At 35.7% G+C, this 12,675-nt stretch overlaps 1 protein-coding gene across 5 annotated transcripts in view; it reads left to right on the plus strand.

Moving 5' to 3' along the window:
• The window catches only part of CENPC (centromere protein C), an 80,879-nt gene that overhangs the window by 33,791 nt on the left and 34,413 nt on the right, over positions 1–12,675 (plus strand). For all 5 annotated transcript variants that reach the window (XM_019829418.3, XM_045056273.1, XM_006931085.5 and 2 more), the window contains exon 10: positions 2,562–2,853. In XM_019829418.3, the coding sequence (XP_019684977.1) occupies positions 2,562–2,853 (292 nt within the window). The remainder of the gene's footprint in view (positions 1–2,561; positions 2,854–12,675) is intronic.

Here is a 12,675-nt window from a genome sequence, read left to right on the forward strand (position 1 = left end):
TTTTCTGTATAGGGTGAAACATTTATTGTTTTGGAAACATTTTTGATTTTTTTTAAGGGAGGTAATCATGAAAAGATGGTAGATGATAAGGTAACATTTAATGGATACTGTTGACTCTGGTATTGAGATCAACAAGTGAGAGACTAGACAAATGTGGCACTCCATCTGGGGCCTTGTTGCTAAGAATTTTTGAGTCATTGGGATCCTTGATTATAGCAGAAAGAAATATTCTGTTGCAGCCTTCCTTGGATTTTGGATTTAGATCTCAGTTTAAATGATTATTTCTCTACTTTGGCTAAGTTATTTTGTTCAGTTTTTACTGTGTAACATGATTACAAACACATCTACCTCATTATAAGGATTTAGTGACATGTAGTTAGTATATAAAATGTTATCTCCTCCTGATACTACTTTGAGGAACTCACCTTTCTGCCCCAAGTGCCTGAAACTGTACTATGGCAGATGAGTGTGTAAATACATGAGAAAATGAAAATCTTACAAAGCATGTATAAGTGTTTTAGAACTCTGAAACTTATCAAAAAAGACTTGTGTAGCAGCTTTGAAACAGGTGTTGAATTTCTGATTGAGTAGGGAGCCACAAAAAAGAGGGATACTTGTAGATCTCATAGTTCAAACAGTCCTTCATCTGGTAGGAAAAGAAAGTCTGAAGCTCAGTAAAGCAATATGACTTGCACCTAAGGTCATAGACCTGTGTGCTAGAACTGGAAAAAAATAGAACCCAGGTTTCCTGACTCTTGATCCATTGCTTATTTCCCTATCAAGCAACCAAGCTGCCGATAGTGGATGTGTGGCCGTACTGCTTTTTTGTGTATGTTGAGACAAATTTATTGAGTGCCCACTGTGAGGCAGGAATGGTGTAAGGTAGAACCAGTACTAGAGTGAGTCAAGTGAGTAATATACAATGAGAAATTCGAGGAGGCGTTTGGTCTCTAGATTGTGTGTGTTCACATTCAGTGCTTGCATGACTCTGAGAATGAGAACCTTCTTCAATTTTTTAATTTTAAGATGAGAAAAAAAAACCTTTATGGTAACTTTTAAGATCTACTTGTTGGTATTTATTTTCCAGTATATACACATATAAAACCATTACATTGCGCACCCTGAACTTATACAATGTTAATGTCAATTATATCTCAGTAGGACTGGGGAAAAAAATTGCTTCACCACTGTCCTGACCCTGATGTTAGGCATTGGAAATGTAGAGATAGGTAAAAGAGCAAACTTGGTCTCAAGGAGTTGCCAGTCTGCTGGAAGAGAAAGATAAGTAAATAAATAGATGGATGATAAATGTTATCAGAGGGTTGAGAGAGAGAGCTACCTAATTTAAGCATGGGGATTTGGGACAGCTTCCTGAAGAATGAATTAGGAATTAGTTAAGTAACTGGGTGGGGTGAGGAGGATGGATGGAATGTTTCGAGCAGAGTAGCATGTGCAGAGATCTGGAGCTGAGAGTGTGACCTTTTAAAGATTATTTTAGCAGAGTTATATGGAAGGCTTGTTAAAATACAGAGTATTGGGCCCTACTCTGAGTTTCTGATTTAGTGGGTCTGAAGTGAGGCCTGAGAATTTGCATTTCAAACAGACTCTTAAGTGATCCTGATCCTGCTGGTCTGGGACCAACCCTTTAAGAACCAGTGCTTTGGAGAAATGCAAATAAGTTCAGTATTGCTGGCTGCTTTTTTTTTTTTTTTTTTTTGTCAGTTTGTTTATTTGGAGGATAGAATTTTGATTAACGAAATAAGTACTCTACATGTAGAAATAAATTATTGAAAATATTTGGACATAATCCTTAAGTTACAGATTATCACTAAAAGACTTTAGCAAGGTTGTAATGACCCAGCTTGTGTTTTCCTAAGATGATTCTTGAAACAGTGTGAAGAATGGATTGAAGAATGGCGAGGCTAGAGAAAGGGAAACTAATTAAGAGGCTCCTTTAATAATCCAGATAAGATGCCAGTCCCTGCTAATGACAGGCAGGAGAGCTTGAGAGAAGTGGATTTGAGTGGTATTAAGAATGTAGAAATGACAGGATAAGGGGACTGATTGCAGATAGAGACAGGAGTCTTGGCTGACTGAGATTTCTGATGTAGGTATTTGAGCAAATAGTTGTGCTTTTTGTTAAGAAAGGAACTAAAACCAGAGGGGCAGATTTAAAGGAGAGTGATAGGTGAATATTATGATACCAGCATCTACATAGTAATTACAGTTAAGAGTACAAGGGCCCCTCAAAGTAGGTACATAAGAGTGAGAAGCTGAAGCTGGAACCGTGGGAAATACCAGGATCTTAAGGATGGCCACAAGAGTCATGGGCAGAGACAGGGTGGTTTTGGAAGCTTGTGATAAATTTGGTACATATGTCTAAAAATTGAAAAGCTACATAGTTTATGAATTTAATTTGAAAATAAATATAGCCTACGAGATTGGTGTATGTGTGTGTGTGTATGTGTTTACATGAAAATATATATAATGTTGGTATTTCAGTGAGCCAGATAATTTGGATAAACATTATGCTAACTTTAGGTTATCATTGAATCCTTCAGGTCTTGTTTATAGCAAGTCTTCAAGAAGAAATGAATTGTCAGTGTGTCACAACAGTAGACAAACACCTGTTGAAAAACCAAACCAGTCATCTAAGAATATTGGGGACAAAACTATTCCATTTAAAGGGCAGAAGAGAACTACTTCAGGCAGCTCAAGAACACAGGAGTTTTTAACTGCTAAAGATTCTAGAAGAATTATTGACCATGATAAAATTTCTGGTTCTTCCCAGAATGAGTCATTGAAAAGTGATGAGGAAGACCTGGTTAAGAAGAAAAATCATGATCATTCTGGGTATGTCTATTATGTATACAGTATAGTTATTTTTGCTGTTTAGCATTTAATAGTTTGTGTCATTTAATCATTTGTGGAGAAACAGTATTAGCGCAAAGGGCTCTGCAGTCTGACAGACATGGTTGTAAATTCATGCTCAGCCCTTAGCTGGTGATGCCCTAGGGCAACACAGAACTCTTGAATTTTTTTCCTCATTTTAAAATGGGGAATAATATATATAGTACATAGGATGTGACTAATATATATAATAAGAGTAAGTATTATTGTCATTGAAGAGTTGCTTCTTTTTTGGAGCACCCGGGTAGCTCAGTCGGTTGAGTGACTGACTCTTCATTTCAGCTTGGGTCATGATTCCAGGGTTGTGGGATGGAGCTCTGAACCAGGCTCAGCACTGGGTGTGGAACCTGCTTAAGATTCTTTTTTTCTCCTTCAGCTCCTCCTCCATAAACTCTCTTAAATAAAAAAAAATTTTTTTTTAATTAAAAAAGTTGATTCCTTTTTAAAAAAAATACAGTGGTAAAAACATAAATTTTACCATTTTGGTCATTTTTTTAAATTTTTTTTTTAATCTTTTAATTTTTATCTTTTAATCTTAGTCATTAACGTATAGTTTGATTTGCTTCCTTCTGAGTGAAGTTAATGTGATTTCAATAATTAGGAATATATCTTAATACTTCTCCCCCTAAGGTGATAATAGTTAAGGTACTTTTGAGTGCTTATTATGTGTCAACTATTTGCTAGGAGCTTTTCAATGAATTTTCATCAGTCCCTGACAACCTAGTGAGTTAGGTATTGTTCTTGCATATTTTTACTTCTTAACATAGCATTTATTCTTTCATTTACTCAACAAATAATGCATATTACATGTGAGAAACTGCAGGGTGCTAGGGGTGTACAGAAATAAATCATTAGAGTGCCTTAAAAATAGCAGTGTATGTAACCAGTAAGGAAATCGAATTAGTAATCAAAAATCTCCCAAAAAACAAGAGTCCAGGGCCAGATGGCTGTACAGGGGAATTCTACCATACATTTAAGGAAGAGTTAACACCTATTCTCTTGCAGCTGTTCATAATGGGGTATATCTCTGGATTTCATTGCATTTTCCTAATTATTAGTGAAATTAAATAGTTAAATATCTTTTCATTTGTTTCTTGCTCATTTTTATTTTTTCTTAGAAAAAAAAATTTAATTTATTTATTTTGAGAGAGATAGTACAAGTGGGGGAGGGGCAGCAAGAGAGAGAAAGAGAGAGAATCCCAAGCAGGCTTCATGGCTGCCAACGCAGAGCCCTGCATGGAGCTCGAACTCACGAAACTGTGAGATCATGACCTGAGCCGAAACCAAGAGTTAGATGCTTAACCATCTGAGCCACCCAGGCCCCCCCTTGCTCATGTTTAAATAGATTGTCTCTTTGTAAATTGCTTGGCCAATTTTATATTTTTTTAGAATTGATTTTTAGGAACTCTTTATCTATTTTGGCTTTTAATCCTTAATGGGTAACATGTATTTGTGTCTTTCATACAGAAGACATAATTTTAATGTATGGTTAACCCTAGAGCATCATGGGAGTTAGGGGCACTGACCCCTGCACAGCCAGAAATTTGCTTGTAACTTTTGACTTCTCCAAAGCTTAACTACTAATAACTTATTGTTGACTGGAAACCTTACTAGTAGCATAAACAGTTACATATATTACATGCTATATTCTTACGATAGAATAAATTAGAGAAAAGAAATTGTTATTAAGAAAGAGAAAAAACATTTACAGGATTGTATTTATTGAAAAAAAAAATTGCTTATATGTGGACCTGTGCACTTTAAACCTGTGTTATTCAAGGGGTCAGCTGTAGTAGAATTTATTAGTCTTTCAGTGTTGTGAACATTTGCTTTTTTTGTAGACTCCGAGGTTGTAAGGATCTGTTTTTCTATATTTTTTTCCTAAAAACTAACTTGTTTTTTTATATTTACTTCTTTAAACCATCTGTAATTTATTTTTGTGTTTGATGTGGAATAGGAAATTTAAATTCTTTTTTTCTCTGTGTAGGTGTTGAATGGTACATTTCCCCCACTGATTTGTAATGGCCTCTCTTTTATCATATTTCCATATTTATATCATCTTGTTTCTTGTATCATTTATTTGCATAAGATTCCTGAGAGGTGGGTAGGACACTTGTTAGCTCCATTTTTACATATGAGGAAGGTCTACATAGATTAAATAGCGTGTCATTAGATAACTAGGTCTTCTGACTAGTAGTCCAGTTTTTTACTTGAATGTATTAATAATAAAAATAAATCAAAGTTTTACTAAACAAAGCAGTTGAGCCTTACCTATAGGTTGAGAGAAATAGGTTAAGATAAAAAATTTGTTTACATTGAGTTTTTAAATTTCAGCTAGTATTTTTATAACAAACCTTATCTTTTATGTACAATGAGAATGTATGGTACTCCCCACACCATACAGTTCACTCATGAAATGTGTACAATTCAATGTTTTTTTAGTATATTAACAGATAGGTGCAAACCATCAACACAGTCAATTTTAGAGTATTTTCAGCACTTCACAAAGCCAGTACTCATTAGTTACCATTTCCCTAGTCCACTCTGCCACTACCCTAAGCAACCACTAATCTACTTTTTATCTGTATAGAATTCTCTACAGTTTGGATTTTCATCTGAATGAAATCATATAGTATGAGCTTTTTGTACTGGCTTCTTTTGGAAATTTTCAAGTTTCATTCATGTTGTAGTGTATATCAGTACTTCCTTACTTTTTATGACCAAAAAATGTTTTGTTTTATGCTTATACCATGTTTTGTTTATCTTTTCATTCACTGATGGACATTTGGGTTGTTTCCACCTTTTGGCTCTTATGAATAATGCTGGTATAAACATTTGTGTACAGGTTTCTATGTGAACATGTGTTTTCATTTCTCTTGGATATATACCCAGGAGTGGAGTTGCTCTGACATATGGTAACTATATTAAAATTGTTTGAGGAACTGTAAGATTGTTTTCCAAAGCATCTGTACCATTTTACATTCCTGCCAGCAGTTTATGAGGGTTCCAGTCTCTCTGCATCCTTGTCAACATTTGTTATTATCTGACTTTGATGCTAGCCATCCGAGTTGGTATGAAAGTAGTATTTCTTTGTGATTTTCATTTGCACTTCCCAGATGACTAATGATGTTGAGCATCTCTTCATTTGTTTATTGGCCATTTGCATATCTTTAGAGAAAAATCTATTCAGCCTAATTTTTTGGGTTTTTTTATTGTGTTGTAAGAGGTCTTTATATTTTGGATACAAGGCCCTTGTCAGATACGTGGTTTGCAGATATTTTCTTCTTGCTTCTTAATGGTGTCCTTTGAAGTACTAAAGTTTTTAATTTTCGTAAAGTCCAATCCGTCTATTTTATCCTTTTGTTGCTTATACTTGGTGTCATATCTAAGAATCCAAGTTCATGAAGATTTGTCATTATCTTTTCTTCTAAGAGTTTTTCTTACATTTAGGTTTTTGATCCATTTTGAGTTAACTTTTGTATATTCTATGAGGGATTCAACTTTATTCTTTTGCATGTGACTATCCAATTTTCCATAATTGTTTGTCAAAACAATTCCCCCATTATTCCCCCATTGAATGGTCTTGACATCATTTTTGAAAACCAGTTGACCATAAATATATGAGTTTCTTTCTGAATTCTCTGTTTTTTTCTCTTAATCTATATATTAATTCTTGATCCAGTACTACACTGTCTTGATTGTTACCATTGCTATGAAAAGATTTGAGATCAAGAGGTATAAGTCCTCATTATTCTTCTTTTCAGATTGTTTTGGCTATTCTGGGTTCCTTGCAATTCCATATAAATTTTAGAATCAGCATGTCAATTTCTACAAAGATACCACTTGAGAATCTGACAGAGAATGCATTGAATCTGTATATCAGTTTGGGAGATATTGCCATTTTAACACTAAATCTATCGATCCATGAACATGGGATGCTTTTCCATTCATTGAGGTCTTCAACTTATTTCAACAGTGTTTTCAGAGCATAAGTTTTACACTTTTGTTAAATTCATTTCTAAGCATTTTATTATTTTAATGCTATTGTGAATGGAATTGCTTTTTTTTTTTTGATGGATAAATCAACTTTTATTTAACTACAGACATTATTCAAATTCTCTATACTCGTTTCCTTCAAAATAATTAAGAATATAATTTATCATAAATGGGAAAATGACACAAAACAAATTTCCACAAGACTTTGCAACAATAGCACCAACAATACAAATTACTATATTTCTTTGGGCAACATTGTTTTTTTCCTTCTCTCTCCTTTTTTTTTTTAATTTAATTTTTTTTTAATTTTTTTAGTCTACATCCAAATTAGCATATAGTGCAACAGTGATTTCAGGAGTAGATTCCTTAATGCCCCTTACCCATTTAGCCCATCCCCCTCCCTACAACCCCTCCACTAATCCTCTGTTTGTTCTTCATATTTAAGACTCTCATGTTTTATCCCCTTCCCTGTTTTTATATTATTTTTGTTTCCCTTCCCTTATGTTCATCTGTTTTGTCTCTTAAAGTCCTCATATGAGTGAAGTCATATGAAGTCTTTCTCTGACTAATTTCGCTTAGCATGATACCCTCTAGTTCCATCCACGTAGTTGCAAATGGCAAGATTTCATTCTTTTTATTGCCGAGTAATACTCTATTGTATATATATATGCCACATCTTTTTTATCCAGTCACCCATTGATGGACATTTAGGCTCTTTTCATACTTTGACTATTGTTGATAATGCTGCTATAAACATGGGGGTGCATGTGTCCCTTCAAAATAAGGGATACCTGTATCCCTTGGATAAATACCTAGTAGTGCAATTGCTGGGTCGTAGGGTAGATCTATTTTTAATTTTTTGAGGAACCTCCACACTGTTTTCCAGAGTGGCTACACCAGCTTGCATTGCCACCAACAATGCAAAAGAGATCCTCTTTCTCCACATCCTCGCCAACATCTGTTGTTGCCTGAGTTATTAATGTTAGCTACTCTGACAGGTGAGGGGTGGTATTGCATTGTGGTTTTGATTTGTATTTCCCTGACGATGAGTGATGTTGAGCGTTTTTTCATGTGTCAGTTGGCCATCTGGGCGTCTTCTTTGGAGAAGTGTCTATTCATGTCTTTTGCCCATTTCTTCACTGGATTCTTTGTTTTTTTGGGTGTTGAGTTTGAGAAGTTCTTTGTAGATTTTGGATACTAACCCTTTATCTGATATGTCATTGGCAAATATCTTCTCCCATTCTGTCGGTTGCCTTTTAGTTTTGCTGATTGTTTCCTTTGATGTGCAGAAGCTTTTTATCTTGATGAGGTCCCAGTAGTTCATTTTTGCTTTTGTTTCCCTTGCCTCTGGAGACATGCTGAGTAAGAAGTTGCTGCAGCCAAGATCAAAGAGGTTTTTGCCTGCTTTCTCCTCAAGGATTTTGATGGATTCTTGTCTTACATTGAGGTCTTTCATCCACTTTGAGTTTATTTTTGTGTATGGTGTAAGAAAGTGGTCCAGGTTCATTCTTCTGCATGTCGCTGTCCAGTTTTCTCAGCACCACTTGTTGAAGAGACTGTCTTTATTCCATTGGATATTCTTTCCTGCTTTGTCAAAGATTAATTGGCCAAAGGTTTGTGGGTCCATTTCTGGGTTCTGTATTCTGTTCCATTGATCTGAGTGTCTGTTCTTGTGCCAGTACCATACTGTCTTGATGATTACAGCTTTGTAGTATAGCTTGAAGTCTGGGATTGTGATGCCTCCTGCTTTGGTTTTCTTTTTCAAGATTGCTTTGGCTATTCAGGGTCTTCTCTGGTTCCATACAAATTTTAAGATTGTTTATTCTAGCTCTGTGAAGAATGCTGGTGTCATTTTGATAGGAATTGCATTGAATGTGTAGATTGCTTTGGGTAGTATCGACATTTTAACAATATTTGTTCTTCCTATCTAGGAGCATGGAATCTTTTTCCATTTCTTTGTGTCTTCTTCAGTTTCTTTCATCAGCTTTCTATAGTTTTCAGTGTATAGATTTTTCACCTCTTTGGTTAGATTTAGTTCTGGGTATTTTATGGTTTTTGGTGCAATTCTAAAAGGGATTGATTCCTCAATTTCTCTTTCTGTTGCTTCATTGTTGGTGTGTAGGAATGCAACCAAGCTCTGTGCATTGGTTTTATATCCTGCACTTTACTGAATTCATAGATCAGTTCTAGCACGTTTTTGGTGGAATCTTTAGGGTTTTCCATATATAGTATCATGTCATCTGCGAAGAGTGAAAGTGTGACCTCCTGGCCGATTTGGATGCTTTTATTTCTTTGTGTTGTCTGATTGCAGAGGCTAAGACTTCCAATACTATGTTGAATAACAGTGGTGAGAGTGGACATCCCTGTCTTGTTCCTGACCTTAGAGGGAAAGCTCTCAGCTTTTCCCCATTGAGGATGATATTAGTGTTGGGTTGTTCATATATGGCTTTTATGATCTCAAGGTATGATCCTTCTATCCCTAGTTTCTTGAGGGTTTTTATCAAGAAAGAATGCTGTATTTTGCCAAATGCCTTCTCTGCATCTATTGAGAGGATCATGTGTTTCTTGTCCTTTCTTTTATTGATGTGATGAATCATGTTTTGCGGGTATTGAACGAGCCCTGCATCCCAGGTATAAATCCCACTTGGTCGTGGTGAATAACCTTTTTAATGTATTGCTGGATCCTGTTGGCTAATATCTTGTTGAGAATTTTTGCATCCATGTACATCAGGGAAATTGGTCTATAGTTTTCCTTTTTAGTGGGGTCTCTGTCTGGTTTTGGACTCAAGGTAATGCTGGCTTCATAGAAAGAGTTTGGAAGTTTTCCTTCTGTTTCTGTGTTTTAGGTCAGCTTCAAGAGAATAGGTATTAACTCTTCCTTAAATGTTTGGTAGAATTCCCCTGGAAAGCCATCTGGCCCTGGACTCTTGTTTTTGGGAAGGTTTTTGATTACTAATTCTATATCTTTGCTGGTTATAGGTTTGTTCAAATTTTCTGTTACTTCTTGTTTCAGTTTTGGTAGTGTATATGTTTCTAGGAATTTGTCCATTTCTTCCAGATTGCCCATTATATTGGCATATAATTGCTCATAATATACTCTTACTATTGTTTTTTTTTCTGCTGTATTAGTTGTGAACTCTCCTCTTTCATTCTTGATTTTATTTATTTGGGTCCTTTCCTTTTTCTTTTTGATGAAACTGGCTAGTGGTTTATCAGTTTTTTTAATTCTTTCAAAGAACCAGCTTCTGGTTTCATTGATCTATTCTGTTTTTTTGGTTTCGATAGCATTAATTTCTGCTCTATTCTTTATTATTTTCTGCCTTCTGCTGGTTTTGGGTTTTATTTGCTGTTCTTTTTCCAGCTCTTTAAGGTGTAAGGTTAGGTTGTGTATCTAAGATCTTTGTCTCTTCTGTAGGAAGGCCTGGATTGCTATATACTTCCCTCTTATGACTGCCTGTGCTGCGTCCCAGAGGTTTTGGGGTGTGGTGTTATCGTTTTCATGGGCTTCCATATACTTTTTAATTTCCTCTTTAACTTCTTGGTTGGTCTATTCATTCTTTAGTAGGATGTTCTTTAGTCTCCAAGTATTTGTTACCTTTCCAAATTTTTTCTTGTGGTTGATTTTGAATTTCATAGTGTTGTGGTCTGAAAATATGCACGGTATGATCTCGACCTTTTTGTACTTGGTGAGGGCTGATTTGTGTCCCAGTATGTGGCCTATTATGGAGAACATTCCATGTGCACTGGAAAAGAATGTATATTCTGCTGCTTTAGGATGAAATGTTCTGAATATATCTGTTAAGTCCATCTGGTCCAGTGTGTCATTCAAAGCCATTGTTTCCTTGTTGATTTTTTGATTGGATGATCTGTCCATTGCTCTGAGTGGGGTGTTGAAGTCTCCTACTATTATGGTATTACTATCATTGAGTTTCTTTATGTTTGTGATTAATTGGTTTGTATATTTGGATGCCTCCACATTTGGCACATAAATTTTTATGATTATTAGGTCTTCTTGGTGGTTGGACTCCTTAATTATGATAGAATGCCCTTCTGCACCTCTTGATACAGTCTTATTTTAAAGTCTAGATTGTCTGATATAAGTATGGCTACTCCAGCTTTCTTTTGTTGACCATTAGCATGATCGATGGTTCTCCATCTTTACTTTCAATCTGAAAGTGTCTTTAGGTCTAAAGTGAGTCTCTTATAAACAGCATATAGATGGATCTTGTTTTCTTATATATTCTGTTACCCTATGTCTTTGGATTGGAGCATTGAGTACATTGACCTTTAGAGTGAGTACTGAAAGATACGAATTTATGGCCATTATGATGCTTGTAGAGTTGGAGTTTCTGGTGGTATTATCTGGTCCTTTCTAATCTTTGTTGCTTTGTCCCCTCAGAGAGTCCCCCTTAAAATTTCTTGCAGGGCTGGTTTAGTGGTCACAAACTCCTTTAATTTTTGTTGTCTGGGAAACTTTTTATCTCTCCTTGTGTTTTGAATGACATCCTTGCTGGATAAAGAATTCTTGGCTGCATATTTTTCCGATTCAGCACGTTGAATATATCCTGCCACTCCTTTGTGGCCTGCCAAGTTTCTATGGATAGGTCTGCTGCAAGGTTAGGGACTTTTTTTCCCTTGGTGCTTTCATGATTCTCTCCTTGCCTGAGTGTTTTGTGAATTTGACTATGATATGCCTTGTTGATGGTCAGTTTTTGTTGAATCTAATGGGAGTCTTCTGTGCTTCCTGGATTTTGACGTCTGTGTCTTTCCCCAGGTTAGGAAAGTTTTCCGCTATGATTTGCTCATATAACCCTTCTACCTCTATTTCTCTCTCTTCCTCTTCTGGGACCCCTATGATTCTGATGTTGTTCCTTTTTAATGAGTCACTGAATTCTCTGATTCTTAATCATAGTCTTTTGCCTTAATCCCCCTCCTTTTTTCTGCTTCATTATTCTGAATGGAATTGCTTTTTAAATTTTATTTTTGGATGTTCATTGCAAGTGTATAGAGATACCTTTGTTTTTTGTGTTTTTTTTAATTTTATTTATTTATTTTGAGAGAGTGAGAGAGCGTGCACCAGCAGGGGAGGGGCAGAGAAAGAAAGAATCCCAAGGAGGCCCTGCGCTCTGAGCTAGAGCATAGAGCATGGGGCTTGATCTCTCGAACTGTGAGATTGTGACCTGAGCCAAAACCAAGAGTCAAGAGTACAACCGACTGAACCACCCAGGTGCCCCTACAATTGGTTTTTGTATTTGACTTGTATCTGCAACCCTTATGAAGTCATTTATTAGTTTTGATAGCTTTTTAGTGGATTTTGTGAGATATTGTGAGTACAGAAATCATGTCATTTGTTAATAGTTTGACCTGTTTCCTTTCCTGTATTTTATTTATTTTATACTGCCTAATTGCTCTGGCTAATACAGGTGGCAATAGCAGATTTCCTTGTCTGGTTCCTAAATCTTAGGGGGCAAGCATCCAGTCTTTATGTTGCTAGCTGTAAGTTTTTCAGCTACCCTTTATCAAGTTGAGGCAGTTCTTTCTAGTCCTACTTGGTTGAGTATTTTTATCATAAAAACGTGTTGGATTTTGTTCAATGCTTTTTTTTTTTTGCATCTTTTGAGATGATGCTGTAATTTTTATTATTATTGATATGATGTTTTTCGTTAATTGATTTTCAGATGTTAGACTAAACTGCATCTGTGGTGTAAATCCCATTTGGTCATGATGTATGTATAATTACATTTATACGTCTCTAGATTTGCTCTGCCA

This window comes from Felis catus, chromosome B1, assembly GCF_018350175.1.
Source record: "Felis catus isolate Fca126 chromosome B1, F.catus_Fca126_mat1.0, whole genome shotgun sequence".
Taxonomy (NCBI): Eukaryota; Metazoa; Chordata; class Mammalia; order Carnivora; family Felidae; genus Felis; species Felis catus.